The sequence below is a fragment of the Camelus bactrianus genome, chromosome 9 (assembly GCF_048773025.1).
Source record: "Camelus bactrianus isolate YW-2024 breed Bactrian camel chromosome 9, ASM4877302v1, whole genome shotgun sequence".
NCBI classification, from domain to species: domain Eukaryota; kingdom Metazoa; phylum Chordata; class Mammalia; order Artiodactyla; family Camelidae; genus Camelus; species Camelus bactrianus.
In genome coordinates, this window is record NC_133547.1 from 7,393,565 (window position 1) to 7,412,125 (window position 18,561).

The following is an 18,561-nucleotide window of genomic DNA, read 5'->3' on the forward strand; positions in this document are numbered from 1 at the left end:
GAGATGTGGGATCTGGGCAGAGGAGAACTATGCTTCCTATGGCATTTTTACAGGATCAAGTGAGGAGTGGCTCAGGTTGAGCTAAGCTACACTGGAAGAGATCTACCATAAATTTTCAGGCTTCTTTCACATCCATGCAACATAATTTTAATTTGACAACCCGATGGGAACCAGATGAGATTGAATGGCTAACGTCTATTCCTGCTATCTGGTTGTAGTGAGGAACAATGGTAGTCATTGCTCAGAGGGTATGAAGGAGGATGAGGACAGGGAGGGAGAAGAGGAGGATGGAGATAAGAGGGAGGTGGAGGGGGAGAGGGAAGAGGAGAAGGCAGGCAGGGATGGAGAGGAGGAGAAGAAAAATAACATGAGGTTGCATCTGGGCTCACGAACAGCTTCTGTAATCGATTATTGATGTCTGTCATGGGCACAGAAAAGGAATAGTTGAGGCAGTCTTGCAATGAATTTTCCACCTTCCATTTACTTACTAATTTATTTATTAATGATTTTATAAGCACTTGCAGATGCTCTACCCCAAATCTGTGATTTCCCAGAAAGAGACAGCAGGCTGCAATGACTTCCTAGGTCCCTGGGCTGAGAATCTGATCTTCCCACTATGAGACTTGCCAACCCAGTCACCAATGTTTCCTCCACCACACATTTGGATCCCTCACCATATTTCTCATTTTAGGAAGCAGAAGGAGGCAGCCCCAGAGTTAATTTGGGGTAACTTTATTGGTAGTTACACCATATTTTCACTCTGTACTTCACAAAGGACCAAGTGATTAAGCAGGATGGTGGACAGGGTGTTTCTAAAGGTGATTATCCAAGCTTGAAGGATGCAATGAAAAAGATAAAGCACGTTCCAGACTTCACAGGTCAGTCTTCCTCTGAAGATGTCTCCTCCCCTTGAAAACAGAACCAGTAGAGTTCAGGTAAATATGTAAACATTGACTCAACATGTAAAGTGAATTAAGAAGTGACGGTATTGATTTTCAAGACTCAATCAGAAGATGAAGCAGCTGAATCAAAAGCACCCCTGCCCGTCACCTGGCCAGTATGAACCATAAGTGCCTCAGCCTCACCTCTACTGTAATAGGTCTGGTGGGAGGGGGACCTGCAGGAAGACAGAAGTTGGCGGCTTAGCACTAAAAATGTTCTTGGTCCTGGCCACAGACTGGGGACCACTGTAGGTGTTTTGTTTTTTTTTTAAATATCCATCCCATATCCAAATATCCCAAACCTACTCCCTTGCCTCTCCTTTGTTCAGGGAAGATAGCTTTCCCTGCCAAGCCAGACTTCAGGTCCATAAGCCACATGCACTGTAGACTTTAGAATACAGAAGCCAGATGGAAAAGACTAGAAAAAAAGGATGAAGTTGGTCCTGTGGAGATAGTTGATGGTATGTGTGCTGACGTGGGGGTGGAGGGACAGAGGATGAAGAAGATGAGTGAACCTAATCTTTTCTTTGGTTAAGTATTTGATGATGGGGGTAATGGATCAACATCATGGCTTCTGGGGAGCAGAGGAGTCTTGGATACCTCGTTACAAGTCTGTTTTTTCATTTCACATTCCACTTTGAGAAATTCCACTGTCCCAATGGTTGCCACTCAAAGCTTCCCAGACCAAAACATTGGAATGGTGCTTTTCTGGGTCTGAAATCATTCTCCCACCTCCTCCCCCTGCTCTCCTGCTTGACACAGACATTCCAATTTCTTCCAGCCTTCTAAATTGGGAAACTGTCCCAGTCTTCCACTACCCACCCCTACCTATACCCATACTGAGTCCACTTTCTCTCCGAGAAACAAAACTCACTTTGCTGGGAACCTCAGCAAATCATGCTGGAAGGAAAAGATCTCACCTTTGCATCAACAGTACACCCAGGTGTGGTCCTGGTCATAGTTGTAAGAGGTTGCACACCACAAAAGGTTCTCCTCTGATCCTTTTCTGGTGCAGTTAAAATAATTCTTGTTTTTATAGTTGAATGGGAAGTGGCAGGGAAAGCCAGGAACCAGTGAGGAAACTCCTGAAGAGAAGAGGGAGGTAAGAGGGTTACGCCCGTGTCTTCATGCCCCAGTGAAGGTTTAAGCTTCATCACTGCATGTGGTTGTGTTGTTTGGGCATTGCTCAGGGGCTCCTGATGCAGGGTGAACTACTGACCTAACCCTAAGTGTCAGAAAAATTTTCTTCCCTCAGAAGCTACTCAACTTTAGGACTAGGGAAAGGGTGGGGGACAGACTGGAGGAGTGGAATGGGGACAAAGGGCAGAGTGAAAGCAGAAGGGGTCCTGGAGATGGAGGAGAAAGACAAGGTTAATGTCACCAGGAGAACTAGGGATCGGAGTGGAAGGCATGCAGAGGACAAAGTACAGGATGTCCTCTTTATTCATTCACAGATCTCGAATTTGCAAATTCGCCTACTCACTAAAATTTATCTGGAGCCCTGAAATCAATAGTCATGGTGCTTGGGTTGTTGGTTCACGGACATGGTGGAGTTTGCAGATGGCCCCTCTGGGGAGGTATAGTGTTGTTTGCCTTTCTGTCTGCTTTGACTGGCAACATGGACTCCGGAACAATTAGATGCAATTTGTAGAAGACGGCTACATTGTGAATAATTTTTGTTCAATAATTTCGTTCAATAAATTTTGTTCAATAATTCCAATAATTTCTCTCTGGTAGACAAGATAACCCCTAAGGTTTGATTGCCCTTTAGGTGTGAATGGATTTTGTATCTAATTTAGCAATCTAGTTTCAGCTCAAAATTTTCTTCACTGACTATATACAGTCAACCTCTGTATCTGTGAGTTCTCTGAGGACTCAACCAATTCACGGAATTCAATACCCTCCACTGGTGAATCTGTGGATGCAGTGCTCGTGGATGTGGAGCCTGCGGATGTGGAACTCGCGAGTACCGAGTGCTGACTATTACACCATTTTATATGAGACTTGAGCATCCATGGATTTTTGCATTGGTGGGGATGTGGGAACCAATCCCCCACGGATGCTGAGGGAGGCTATATGTTTTTTGTAAGTCCTTTGAATTGGCTTTACCATCCTTCTACTTCCCTTATTAATAGATTTTTAAAAAATCTTAGCATGCACTGACTCTGTGTTTGTGTGTTAATATTTTGAAAATTTTATGTTGGTCCCCCATCTCTTGGATCTTCAGCGGACCCTATTTTGCCTGTTGCATTACAGTTTTGTTTATGCTATTGGTTCATCAGACCCATGAAGGGATGAATCTGCCTTATTCATCACTATATCCCCAGTGAGCAGCACAGGGTCTGGCACACAGTAGGGATGGAGTGGACGTTTGTTGAGTAAATGAGGGAAGGCATCCACCCACGCCCACCCAGTCCTCTTCCCCACGTTACTGGTGTCGGCACAGAGACTCCACTTTCTGTCATTATCCATATTCTCCGTGGTTGGGCACCAGAGCTTGTTGCTTTCGTCCTCAATGCACTCAGAGATCACATTATTTCTGTAGATGGAAGGGAAGATGCAGGGCTTGCTGAAAGAATTTCCCCCGTAGTCTGAAAATAAAGATGGAAATGTTACAGGTCAAGCAGAGATGATGAAATGGGCTTCCATTTATCACACATAAACTACATGCCAAGCTGTATCTCACGAACAGCAGTGTAATACTGAACACTCTCAAGCAAGTTCTTGGTGATATTATTCCCACTTTACAGATAAGTGAGAGCCAAAACCATCAACATCCAGTTTACTGTTTACATTCATCAGACTTTACTGGTCCACAGACCTCATCAACGCAACTCTTCAGTCTAGGAAATTGTTGCCCAGGAACACAGAAATTGCAAATAACTTTACTGTTCACCTCAGGAATTTCCTGAAAAATCACTTCAATAACCACCAGAACTTTCAACTTTTCAGTAGCTCAAAAGACTGTTTAATCTTTCAGACTCTTTGAATCATTCTCAGAAATTTAACCTTGCCAAGACCAACAACTCTAAACTCTATTTTCTGTATTATGATCCATACTTAATCCTAAGCACATCCCCACATTGAAAGACCCCAAGAACTTATTAATGCCCTGACTTTGCCCTTCCCCTGCAGGACACTATGAATACTCTGTCAAGGTGGTAATCTCCCTTACTTCGGTAAGCAAAAGACTCAGTATTGCCTAATTAAACAGGCTGCTTTGGTGGTGTTTTAAAAGAAGCCAGAATTTGACTAAGTCAGTACTTAGTGGTTAAGAGCATGATTTCTACAAATACATGTAGGTGTATGACTGAGACATTGTGCTGTACACCAGAAACTGACACACTGTAACTGACTGTACTTCAATCAATCAATCAATTAATCAACAATTCTTTTCAAAAAGAGCATGATTTCTGAAGCCTAGACTTCCTGGATCAAATCACAGCTCTACCACTTAGCAATTGAACATCTGTGAGCCTTAGTTTCCCTATCTGTAAAATGGGGCTAATAATCAAACGTTTTATTTTTTACCTCATAGGGTTTGTTGTGATGAATAAATGAGTTATTGCATGTGAAGCACTTAGAACAATGCCTGACATATAGCAAATGTTTGCTATAAGTTCACTATATTATGATCATTATCATTTTTATTATCTAATGTCTCCAAGATCACACAGCCAGTAAACTGCAACAGCAGACTTCTAACTATTAGAATTCTAACTTCAAAGCCCAAGTTTTGACTCCTGGCTCAGATGATAGGGAAGGTGGAAAACTCATATTTCTTAGGCATGTGGTATGTTCAGGACACCACAGCAGATAATTTTTGAAAGTGAACTCTCATTTTACAAAAGCTCTTGAAGGCAGATTTAGTGTCCTTATTTTGCAGTTAACAAAACTGACCAAGAGATTCAATAACTTTCCCCATGTAGATGGTGAAACCAGAACTAAAGGGTACCTTTTCTTCTAGTACCTTTTCTTGGGCATCTGTTTGATAATTTATGCAAATTCTAGAGCATGGAACATGGCCTCAGGACATTCCTGTCCCTTGTGGTTGTCATGATGGACTCTCTGAGAAGAGATTGGGTTCCCAGAAGTATTTCTCCTAGTTGCTCTGCTCTCTATTCTGCCATCATCCCCTCGTGAGCATCCTTGCTGTGCACCCTCCTCCCCACCAAACACATCATCCTTGCTCCAGTGCCTCACCATTTGTCTCACAGTACTTCCACTGCTGCTTCTCATCAAAGCTGGAGGTGACTGAGCACCACAGCCTTCCAAAGATGCTGCCTTCTGTGATGCACTTTTGATAGGATCTTCCTCGATAGATAAAGGGGAAGATGCATCGTGGGTAATCTGTACGGAAAGAAGTCCAGTAGTGGTTTGACTTTCTCTAGTCATTCCTAGGACAGAGTCATTTAATCTTCAGTCAGTCAATCAACCAACCACCAAAGTCCAGGACAAACATCAGGTTTGGAAGAGACTTTATACATTCATTTTATCAAGCATTTGGGAAGGAAAGCCTACTTCATATATGTTCACTCTTGAAGCTTCTCCAGTAGGGTTCCTAATCTCAACCCATGGTGCCCCTCCCAGGTGAACAAATGTAACATAATTCACATGGGGTTTTTAAAAAGAATCTGTTATTTTCACCAAAAGACTTACAGGAATAAAGTCAAAACAAAGAATTGCTATGGTTTATGACCAACCAATGAAGTCAAGGTTTTGATATACACAAAAAATGTTAAAATTACAGGAAAAAAATCAAATGTCAGTGAAGTCAAATATAGTAAAATTATCACCTAGGTGCTGGTGCCTTACTGCAACTTTCAGAAATAGACTGATTCTCCCACCACAAATGTAGGACAACAAATATAGTTTCCAGTATTATGTTTATAGTGAGTGGATGTACTCATGCACAAGGAGGGAATCAGGGTCATTGGGGGGAGAGGGAGGGACTGTCATAGATGAAGGAGTGAGTGAAGTCTTCCTTAAGCAGGTGACATTTGAAAAGACACCACACAATATGGAGAAGCCAGCCCTGCAAAAATCTGTGGGGAGTGAGTTCCAGGTAGAGGGAATAAAAGCGTGAAGAGTACAAAGACAGGAAGGCATTCAGAATATTCGAGAAACATGGCGACCACTGTAGCTGGAGCTCAGCAGGCAAAGAATGGAGTGGTAGAAGATGCAGACAAAGGCCAGGTCAGGTAGAGCTTCACAGACCAAGGTGAAGGGTTTTCTTTCTCTCTTTTTTTTCTGTTACATTGTATAAGTTCCTTATATATTGTGGATATCAATCCCTTATCCAATATATAATTTGCAAATATGTTCTCCCATTCCATAGACTGCCTTTTCGTTTTGTTGATGGTTTCCTTTGCTGCACAGAAGCTTTTTGGTTTGGTGTCATCCCATTTGTTTATTTTTGCTTTTGTTGCCTTTGCTTTTGGTGTTAAATCCAAACAAATCATCACCAAGACCAAGACCAAGACAGATGACTAGGAGCTTACCACCTGTTTTCATCTAGGATTTTTATGGTTTCAGGTCTTTCATTTTGAGTTGATTTTTGTCTGTGGCATAAGATAGGGGTCCTATTTCATTCTTTTGCAAGTGGCTGTCCAGCTTCCCAGCACCATTTATTGAAGAGACTCTCCTTTCGCTCTTGTATATTCTTGGCTTCTTTGTTATAAATTAAATTGACCATAGATGCATGGGTTTATTCCTGGGCTCTCTATTCTGTTCCATTGATCTATGTGTCAATTTTTTATGCCAATACCATACTGTTTTGATTACTCTAGCTTTGTACTATAGTTTGAAATCAGGACACTTGATGCCTCTAGCTTTGTTTTTCTTTCTCAAGATCACATTGGCTATTTGGGGTTAGGGTATTCCCTGAAATGTGATGGTGAGCCATGGAGGGTCATGAGCAGGGGCGTGGTACTGCCTGACTTAACCTCAAAAGGTTACTTTGGCTGATACGTGGGGAAATAGATGAGGGATGTTGCTGTTTAGCAATATTTGGGGAACAAAGAGTTGATGGTGATTTGAAGAAAGGTAAGAGCATTGGAGGGGTAGGAAGAAGCTGAAGTTGGTATCTATTTTGAAGCAGAGTCAATGAGCTAGTTTGGGATTCGCAGATACACATTACTATATATAAAATAGATAAACAGCAAGGTCCCACTGTCTAGCACAGGGAACTATATTCAATACCTTGTAATAGCCTATAATGAAAAAGAATATGAGAAGATATATATACTTATATTTATATATATATATATATATAACTGAATCACTATGCTATACACCAGAAACACAACATTATAAACCAACTATACTTCAATTTAAAAAAAAGGCAAGACTTCATCTGAGCAGGAGCCTAGATGATTTGGCTGCATGAGGCTGAATCAAAAGCAAGTGTTGAATTCTTTAATCTGTTCAAAACAATAAAATGATGGAATTAAATATCTCTAGACCCTGACTGTGTCTGTGTATAAACTCTTGGCAGAATTTTGCCTCCCTTTTGCATGTCTTAAGCATGTTCAGGGACTTCTTTTTAAAAAAAAAAATGTCTGTTTCTAATTTTCTAATTCAGTTTCAGCCAGTTGCTCCTGATCTGCATTGTCTGAACTAGAGTGGAGGTTTTCAACAGAAGCAGGACACACACACATAATTTTATTGCTTTATCATGCTGGGCAGATATTGCATTTTTTTACAAATTGAAGGATCCTGGCAACCTTGCATCGAGTAAGTCAATCAGAGCCATTTTTTCCAATGGCATTTGCTTACTTCGAAATTAATAATTAATGTGTGCTCTGATTCCTCCGCCGACTGGCCGTTTCTCCATCTCTCTCCCTCATCCCAGGTCTCCCTGTTCCCTGAGACACAACAATATTGAAATTGGGCCAGTTAATAACCCTACAGTGGCCTCTAAGTGTTCAGGTGAAAGGAAGTGGCACACGTCTCTCACTTTAAATCAAAATCCATAAATGAGTAAACTTAGTGAGGAGGGCATGTCGAAAACCGAGACAGGATGAAAGCTTGGCTTCTTTTGCAAACAGTTAGCTAAGTTGTGAGTGCAAACAAAAAGTTCTTGAAGGAAATTAAAAGTGCTCCTCTAGTGAACACACAAGTGAAATGACGGGAAAGTGAAACAGCCTTATTTCTGATGGGAAGAAAGCTTGAGTGGTCCAGGTAGAGGATCAAATTAGCCACAACCTTCCCTTAAGCCAAAGCCTAACCCAGAGCAAGACCCCAACTCTCCTCAATTCTATGAAGGCTGAGAGGGGTGAGGAAGCTGCAGGAGAAAAGTTTGAAGCCAGCAGAGGTTGGTTCATGAGGTTTAAGGAAAGATGCCGTTCCTTCTGGTCAACTTGTCTTATAATATTACAATGGAAAGAGCATAATTTTTAGCACTAGTATTCTTGACATTATTAACTATTATTAAAACTTATTAATGCCTTTCAGGGCATTTTCTATGCACACATACATATTATAACTTGTCTGCCAAAAATATGATCATATTATATGCAGTCCCACATTCTCTTTTGTAATCCATCATTTCAAGAAAGCTGCCAATGGGACGGTGTGGACCACTCACCTTCGACCATGCAGTATTTCCACTTTCCATCATAAACAGTCCTGGTTGCACACCAAGGGGAGAAGCTGTTGGCTCTGGTGCAAGAGAAGTAAGTAGAACCCTTGTAGGTGAAGGGAAAGACACATGAATCTTTCTTATCTGAAGGACAGAGGGACAAAATGGGGGATTAGTCCCAAAGAATGAGCCAAGGATGAGACTTGGTCTGGTTTTCATGATGGTCTGAAGGCTACACGTGTAGTCTTTGCATCCAGCCTCCTAATGACAGAAAGGTGTGTCCAGTTTATGTTTGGACCAAGGGTATTGGGGATGAGTTTCATAAACAATGAAGGCAACCCAAGGTACACCGTTCCTCCAGACCACTGCTTCTGCAAGCGGGCAGCTCTAAGGTCACGCAAGATACATCTGGTGAATCACGAGATCCTGTTAGATAACGTGGAGACACACATTAAACGATTTTGAAACATGGACTGAAAAACGATTTCCTTTTTCAATGCTCTTTCAATCCTTCTGATTATACCAAAGAGAAAGCTTCGATGTAATGCTAGTCTTTCTCTACCATGTCTCTAATACTTAATAATCTCCCCTTTTAACAAAAAGAGAGGGCAGGACTCAGGCTCAAAGCCTCCTTCAGACAAGGGCATCTAGTAGAATTTGATAAAAGGATCTTGTTCTCATGATATTTATTTTTATTTGTACTTCCTATTTATGGCAAGTAGTAGTGCTGTCATGGATTATAGAGCTGACACTAACTATTCTTTTAAAAGAAATGTATTAAAGTGAAGGAAAGGGAGCACATTTAAAGAAAAATGTTGAATACATAGTATTTCTGGTGGCATAGATGTGGCAAGTATGACAGGGTGACACTTGGATGAGTAAAGTTTAGGAAACACAATTCTTGACCTTTCTATTCTTCTGTACGAGGACCAGGGCTTTATCTCCTTTTAATTAATTTTTTATTTTATTTTATTTTTCATATATTTTTATTGAAGCGTAGTCAGTTTACAGTGTTGTGTCAAGTTCTAGTGTACAGCATAATGCTTCAGTCATATAAGAACATACATATATTAATTTTCATATTCTTTTTCATTATAGGTTACTACAAGATATTGAATATAGTTCCCTGTGCTATACAGTATAAACTTGTTGTTTATCTATTTTATATATATTAGTTAGTATCTGCAAATCTTGAACTCCCAGTTTATCCCTTCCCACCCTCTTCCCCTCTGGGAACCATAAGTTTATTTTCTATGTCTATGAGTCTGTTTCTGTTTTGTAAATAAGTTCATTTGTCTTTTTTTTTTTTTCAAAGCTTCCACGTATGAGTGATATCTTATGGTATTTTTCTTTCTCTTTCTGGCTTACTTCACTTAGAATGACATTCTCCAGGTCCATCCATGTTGCTTCAAATGGCATTATTTTATTATTTTGTATGGCTGAGTAATATTCCATTGTATAAATATACCACAACTTCCTTATCCAGTCATCTGTTGAGGGACATTTAGGTTGTTTCCATGTCTTGGCTATTGTAGATAGTGCTGCTATGAATATTGGGGTGCAGGTGTCTTTTTTAATTAAGGTTCCCTCTGGATATGTGCCCAGGAGTGGAATTGCTGGATCAGATGGTAAGTCTATCTTTTACACAGTGTATCCTCAGAACCTAGAATCGTGACTTGCTCATAGCAGATGTTTAAGAAATAACTGACAGAATAAAATAAGTCTGGGAAACGCCAGATGGTATAGGGTTAGTTTCCTTTAGCGAAGGACTTGTCAGAAACGTCCATATGCAAATGAGGATTGAATTCGCAGGAGCAGTATAGAGTGTATTGAGTTTTCCTTTTTTCCCCACCACTCAATAGCTCCAGAGACTAATGATCCTTGAAACACATCTTAAGTTCTTCATTTCATGAAGAAGCAAATGAAGACCCCCATAAGATAAGGAGTGATTTGAAGTTAATAGCTTTTTTTTTCAGCAGAACTAGAATGAGGACATGGATTTTCATCTACTAGTCCAAGATGATGGCTTCACTCCTTGCCTTCATGTGCCTCCTTTCCTCCCCACTTCCTGCCTCCTCCCAGATATCATGATGGATTACTGTGAGTACGATACTCTCATAAGTTGTTTGTGTGTGCACACACATATGTGCACGCACACGTGTCTTCCCGCACGTGTATGTGTGTGTGTTAGCTCATGTTACAAAGATGGTGAGGCAAAGCTTCTGTGTCCTCACCAAATCCAGCTTCCTTTTCTTTCTGAGCTCATCACTAGAATCCATTTTTCAGCCTTTCTTATAGTTACGTGGGACCATGGAGTCAATTATGGCTCATAGGATGTGGGTGAAAATGATGTTATCATTCCGTGCCTCAAAAAGTCCCAAGCACCCTTCCACACCCCTTTCTTCCTCTGTCTGCCAGCTGGGTCTGGAACAGTGGTTCTCAATGGAGAAAGGGTGATTATGACCCAGCTTCCCCAGGGGACATTAGGTAATGTTTGAAGACATTTTTGGTTGTTACAAGAGAGAGTGGGAGACACAGGTAGCTCTGCTACTGGTATCTACTGGGTAGAGGCCAGGAATATTGCTAACCATCGTACCATGCAGAGGACGTGAGTCCAGAGCAAAGAGTCACCCCAATGTCAATAGTGCCAAGGTTGAGAAACTCTGAAAAGGAGGACCCTGCAGAGAATGCTGAGGCCTTAGGGGATGGTGGCACCACAAGACAGAAGGGTCCTGTGTCTCTGAATTACAACAAAAGAGACTTCCCACCAAACACCCACACGGAAGTTCAGACAAGTTCAATGTGAACCTCTATTGAGTTAAGCCACTGACATTTGGAAATTGTTATAGCAGTTAGCCCATTACTAACACAGATGGACAAGACAGTCTCTCTCTTCTGTCTGTAATCTAGCAGCTCCACCCTTGTTCTGGATCAGATTCTTACCCTGATTACTTTGGCAAAGGCCGTGAGAGGGATGAGAGATGGATTGGGAGAAAGCAGAGAAGGCCGATCTCCTTCTTTGAGACTCACCAATGGGTTGATGCCATTAGGGAATCCTTGAGTAACACTGCATTTTCCACCTCTGGGTCTCCTCTGGGTCTCAGAACTCTTTGGTCTTGGTTTTGTAAAGTTTAAAACAGTTAATATCTAGAAAGGGCTTAGAAAGGTATCCAGGCATGACTGCCACTCAACAAAAGTTAGTCATCATCATCTTCAACTTCATCATCATCAATGATTTTCCTCAACCAGTAATACCACTGAGTATGTGGGACGCTGGTGCTGACGGGGAGGGCAGGCAGGTACCCCTCCCCCCACCCCGTACATAGAATTAAGTATATCCTTGGGAGTTGTTAGTAAAAATCAACACATAATAGATACTATTAGCCATCTGCAAAGTAATCCAGCAGATGGTCTAATCTTCTTAACTGGGTTAAAATCCTCCATAATCCGGGGCCCTGCTGACCTCTCTGTTCTCACTCCCTGATTAACATTTCCTTGACCTTACTCCGTGGTCCTTCTTGTCTCTGGAGTTCTGCTCATGCCCTTCATCCCACCTTGAATGCCCTTCCTCTCTGTCTAGTTTACTCCCTGCTCATTCATCCACTAAGACTTGGCTCAGCCTGGATTAATTCTCTTCCTCCCTCCCATCATACTCTGAGCCACTCTCTATAAATGGACTTACCAATTTTTGAAATGATAGAATTGTCTGTTTACTTATCTCTCATTCCCACTCACTGTGAGTTCTCTGAGTGTAGGGAGTGGGTTTTACTTATTGCTCTGTTTCTGGCCCATAACACAAGTGCCTGGCACTTAGGAATCACTCAGAAAGTATGTATTGAATAAATTTGTCTGTAAATCTGTGCGGGGTTGGGGTGGGGCTTGGAGATACTGAGTTTCAGCACAGAAATGTTGGGGGGGGGGTCGGTCTCAGGAAAGCATGACCAAAATGAGACAGTTTGACAATAGAAAGGCTGACAATTACCATACTTCAATATATACACACATACATACACACACACACGCGCGCGCACGCACGCACACACATACACACAAAGAAAAGAAAAAAGAAAAGCTGACAAGCAAGTACATTGTCTGAATAAACTATATGTTCTCAGCCTTCTAGGGACTTGTCGGTTCTTTTGGGAATCTGAACTTTGTCTCTAGGAAAATGCTCGTGTGCTCTGTGGTAGACACTGCTGTGTGTTCACCAAAACCAGCTTCATTGGCCTCCCAAACACACTGCTAAACTACATTTCCCAGACCCCCTTGCAGTTAGGCATTATGTGGGTCCTGGCCCTCGGAAGTGGGAGGAAGTGATATATGTAACTTCATGGCCTGGCCAAAAAAACTCTCCTCCCAAATCCTCCAGACTCTCTTGATCCTTGTCGATCAGCTAAAAGCAAAGAAACCACAAAGTACTCTCACGCCCTAGGGGATGGTGGAACCCAGAGACAGAAGGAGCCTGGATCCCTGCTGACCGAGTGTACCCTCAACGGACTTTGTAGGAACAAGTAATAAAATGTTATCGTGTTAAGCCACTGATAATTTGGAATGTGTCTGTTACAACGGCTACCCTCGCTGGCCTGATAATTACACATCTTTTTGATACAAATCCAGGGGTTCATGGACTCCAGTGCTTGCCAAGTGACCCCAAATTAGGAATCTCTGGAATATAGAATGTGATCACTGAAACGGGAATTCACGGGATCAAAGTGTAATGAATATGGGAGTGTTTCTTGAACCTTTTCCAAGGGAGAAAAATGTGTCAGGCAGAAAAAGATTCTAATATGGAGACTGTTTTACCATACCTAGAGTGAACTATGTATAATCAAGTTCTCTCTTTATTCTGCTTCGATGTGTACTGTACAATCTTTGGGTGGTTAATTTAGATTCCTAGATACATTAAGTGTGTAGCCTCACACCCACTAGAGCGGACACAATATTTTTTGTACCAATCCAATTAAAAAAAATTTTTTTTATTTTGGGTTTTTTTTTTTTAAACACCTTTATTTGGGTAAAGATACTATTTTTTAAGCAGAAAACAACACAGTGGCAAGGATTTGGGAAACACGGAACCCTTGTGCACTGCTGGTGGGAATGTAAAATGGCACAGCTGCTATGGGAAATTGTATGGCTGTTCCTCAAAAATTTAAAAACAGAGTTACCCTATGACCCAGCAAGTCCACTCCCGAGTGTATACTCAAAATAATTGAAAGTAGGTTCTCAAAGAGATGTTTCTAACACCCAGGTTCAAAACAGCATTGTTCACAATAGCCAGAAGGTGGAAACAATCCAAGTGTCCATCAATGGATGACTGGATAAATAAAAGTGAGGTGCATATATATATTTATTATGTATTTTATATATATATGTATATACACACATACATAGATGTATAATGGAATATCATTCAGCCTTGAAAGGAAATTCTGGCACACTCTGCAGCATGGATGGTCTCTGAGTACATTATGCTAAGCCAGTCACAAAAATGCAAATGTTACATGATTCTACTTACAGGAGGTACCTACTGTAATCAAATTTGTAAAGCCAGGAGGTATAACGGTGGTTGCCAGGGGCAAGGGAGAGGGTGGAATGGGAGCTGTTTAACGGGTACAGAGTTTTAACTTTACAAAATGAAGAGTGCTGGATGCTCGCTGCACAACTATGTGACTGTACTTACTACTGAACTGTGCACCAAAAAAATGATCAAGAAGGTACATTTTATGTTCTGTGTACTTTACCACAATCTAAAAAAATGAGTATGAAGGGAGTGTCCAAGTAGGGGGTCTAGAGATTTCAGTGCATTGGAATTATTGAACCCCTCTTTTTAATTCATATATTTGCCTTCCCCCTGCCATGCTGAGTGTTATAAAAGATGCTTGTGTCTGTTATTTTATTTAATCTGTAAAATAGCCCCATGAGGTAAACGCCATTATTCCTCATTCAAGGTTGAGCACTTACTTTAGAGACGTTACATCGCATGAGCAAGGTCACACAGAGAAAAAGTAGCAGATCCAGGGTCTAAACCCCACGTCTATGCGAGATTTCTACTAAAGTATCTCCTCCCTACTTGGATCCCGTAATCCTTACTTTGGTCCATTCACTTTTTCCCGTTTCTAAATCCTCCCCATCATTTCCCAGTATACTTACCTCCACTTGTTTCACAGGAGGAGAGGAGGAAAGTCACGTATCCCACCAGGTAACTGGACCATCCATACATCTCGACTGGCCTCTTCTCCCTGGATTGAAGGACGACAAAAACTTTGCTCCCAAGGGTTTCTTTTCTCTTCCACTAACTCCCAGGTTTGATGTCATGGGTGCCATTTTCTTTCTATCCCCAGAGGGTGATAAAGAATAACTTATTCTTATAGAAAAGATAATTACCTCTACTGCCATTATGGATGGAAAGGAGAGACAAAGCATTTGCTGAGCACTTACTGTATTCCAGGCTAGATGCTCAAATCACTTCATGCCACTTGGTTCTCAAACATCAAATAACAAACATTTTCCACCCCACTTTCTGGATGAGGAAATTGAGGCTCAAGAAGCCAAGTAATCTGCCTGAGGAAGTGGTAGGATTCTAGCCAACATAAATGACTATAAATTATATCGGATTTTCAACTGGGCAATCAGTGCCCCTAACCCCCACATTGTTGAAGGGTTAACTGTACCTCTTAACTCGTGATAATTGCTGTGCAGGAGAACAGAGGCTGTGAAAAAGACGAACTGGGGGCAAGGTTACTCTTGATTGACAGGTCAGGGGAGGCTCTTTTGAGAAATTCATTCTTTAATTCAGAATTCTCCACCATATTTATAATAAAATCCACAGTCCATGCCAAGCCCTTCCCCTTGAAACTCATTCATTATCACTCTTGCTTTCCCTTGATCTGTACCCTAGTCTTTTTACTGTTTCTTGCATGAGCCAGCTGAGTTTGTTTTTATCTCAGGGCCTTGCTCTTCTCCCCGCCACGCCATGCTTTCCTATCGGATGCTTTCCTGTCCGCCCTCAACCCCAGCCCACACATTTGCATAGTTTGCTTCTTTGTGCCGGAAAGGATTTTGCACACAATTGAGGAGTTGATGTGGGCTGATATTCTGCAATGTTAATGGGTCCACTTGAATCAAGTCATGCATATTAAAAGAACGTATGTTGGGGGTGGTTCAAGACAAAGATTGAACTGTGAAGTGAGCCTTAATAGCCAAATGCCTGGAACACTCAGGTTAGGACCGAGTTATTCTTCCAAAGCAAAGCGTTCAAACGCTTTGGAAGACATTTTGTCTCGGGCCGTGGGGTAGTTGGGGCTGGCATCCTGCCACTGTCACCATGTTGTTGGTTGGTAGGAAAGAGGGTTGCTGTGGCTTTGGAGTCAACCCACAGTCAGATGTGGGTGCAGTTTTCTCAGTCATCAAGTGAGGGACAATAAAACCAGTAAGATCTTATTATAAGTGGGGTAGATGCTAGAAAGCACTTTGCAAATGGCAGAGGGCGTGCCAGGTAGATAATAACGACCATTTACGAATCTGGGGGAGAATCAAATGTTACCACTTCCTCTAAACCCTTTACCTACAGTTTCATGCTTCTGTCCCTGCCTCCTCCAAAACCCCAATATCTATACCTTCATTAACTCATTAACCTCAAGTTTTCATTTACCCCTCTTCCCAAGATTCAAATTTAATTAATATTTTTTTTTGCTGATATACTCAGATCCCCAAAGGCAGAACTTTGTAATGCTTAAAATCACCTGAACTGGATTTGAATGCTTTGCCTCTTACTTCCTTTATGACCTTAAAATAGTTATTCGTCGCTCTGGGTCTCAGTTCTTCATCTGTAAAATAGAGACAGTGATCATTGCTGTTGGCTCAGAAAGTTAGTACGAGGTAGTTAGAAGATGCTGTGGTAGGCAGAACAGCCATTACCACCAAAAAGGTGTCCACGCCCTGGTCCCTGGAACCTGGGAATCTGTTCTATTACGTGGTAAGATTGGGTTAAGGATCTTGTGATGGGGGGATTACCCTGGATTATCTGAGTGGGCTCAATGTAATTACAAGAGTCCTTGTAAGAAGCAAAGGGAGGGTCAGAAAATCAGATGTAACACTGGAAGCAGAGGTTAGAATGATGCAAGGAAGGGGCCACGAGCCAAGGAATGCCAGTGGTCTCTAGAATCTGGAAAAGCTGGGAGATGGGTTCTCCCCTAGAACCACCAGAAGGCACACAGCCCTGCCAACACCTTGATTTTTGCCCAGTGAGTCTTCTGACCTACAGAGTATAAGAGCATAAATTTGTGCTGTTTTCAGCCAGGTAATTTATTACAGCAGCCTCAGGAAACAAATATAGACACAAAGGGCTTAGAACACCACCTGGCCCATAAAATGCACTTAATGAGTATCAGTTGTCATCATTTTCATCATCACTGCCTCCGTCAGGGTCAGTCATCCTGGCAGATGTCCAGAAAAGATTGTTTCAAACCCCAGACCTCCTTCTCAAGCTGGCTGTGTAGCTTCAGACTAGCCATTTCACCACCCAGACTTTCCACGGTCACAACCGTTAAGTATATTCTTGGTTATGGCTTTGGCAGAGGATGGTCAGACTCCTCCAGGTGACCTTGAATGTGTTATGGAATGTGACTGACTTTCAATGTCCTCATCTGTATATGGGACTACTGAAATCGATCCCATAGGGTTGTTGTAAGAATTCAAAGAGACCATCCTCGCAGAATTCTTGGTCCATGGTGGGTGCTCAGTCATGGTTAACATTTACAGAGCATTTGCTGTGTGCAAGGTATAACTTTGAGCACTTCATTTAATTAGCATTTTTAAGCTTCTTCCTTCCTTCCTTTCTTCCTTCCTTCCTTCCTCCTTTCTTTCTTTCCTAATGGAGGTACTGGGGACTGAACCCAGGACCCTGTGCATGCTAAGCATGCACTCTACCACTGAGCTATACCCTCCCTCCAATTAGCATTTAATTGTCACAAAACCCTGTGAGGCAGGAACTATTATTAGCCTGTGTTATAGAAAAATAGGCATGGAAAGGTAAGGTAATAACCTATAAAGGGAGACCCATAACTCAAACTAAGTGACATAAAGAGCCTGTTCTCTTAATCATTATATCAAACTTCTAGAGTGCAATAATGCCATTTGGAGCAACATGGTTGGACCTATAGAGATGATCATAGTAAAGTAAGTCAGACAGAGAAAGACAAATACCATATGATATCATTTATATGTGGAATCTAAAAAAAAAAGATACAAATGAACTTACTTACAAAACAGAAAGAGACTCATAGACATAGAAAACAAGTGTATGGCTATCAAAGGGGAAGGGTGGGGGAGGGATAAATAAGGAGTTCGGGATCTGCACGTACAAACTGCTATATATAAAATCAACAGCAAGGTCCTACTGTCTAGCACAGGAAACTACATTCAGTATCTTGTAATAACCTAAAATGAAAAAGAGTATGTCTATATATAACTGCATCACTTTGCTGTACACCTGAAACTAACACTATAAATCAACTATACTTCAATAAAAAATAAAATATTTCAAAAATAATAAAATAAAATTTAAACATTTTAAGGTGGCTCCGTCACACAATGGATAGCTCGTTGGACTTCTAAAAAATTTTTAAAATACATAAGATGGTCAGTTTTAGGTTATGCATATTTTACTGCCATAAAAAATTATCAAAACCAATTCAGAATGCGGTAAGTGCCATGAAGACAATAAACAGGGTGATTTGGTAGATGGTGCCTGACGGGTGTCTGTGTTAGGCTGTCAGGGAGGTCTTCTCTGAGCAGCTGAGGTTTGAGCTACACAAAGTCGCCGGGAAGAGCGTTCCAGGCAAGAGGACTGGTGTCACAGTGGAGCAGAGAGAGAAGAGTGACATCCAGCCAACCAGGGTTCAAAGCCCACCTCTTCTATTTATCTACTGGGTGGCCTTGGGAAGGCCGTTTTACCTCTCTGACCTCCAGTTTTCAACGTTCTCATCTGTTAAGTGGAAGTCACAATCCAGCCGTGGAAGCTATCATGAGAATTACAGA

General features: G+C 41.5%; 1 protein-coding gene across 1 annotated transcript; it reads right to left on the bottom strand.

Annotated features, from left to right (window-relative positions):
• Positions 1-1,868: 1,868 nt before the first annotated feature.
• ELSPBP1 (epididymal sperm binding protein 1) lies at positions 1,869-14,743 on the bottom strand. The gene is made up of 6 exons (XM_010946880.1): positions 14,670-14,743; positions 9,086-9,090; positions 8,530-8,658; positions 5,145-5,291; positions 3,374-3,532; positions 1,869-2,026 (listed from the first exon to the last, which is right to left on the bottom strand). The coding sequence occupies exons 1-6, from the start codon at positions 14,741-14,743 to the stop codon at positions 1,869-1,871; spliced, it is 672 nt and encodes a 223-aa protein (XP_010945182.1).
• Positions 14,744-18,561: the final 3,818 nt, after the last annotated feature.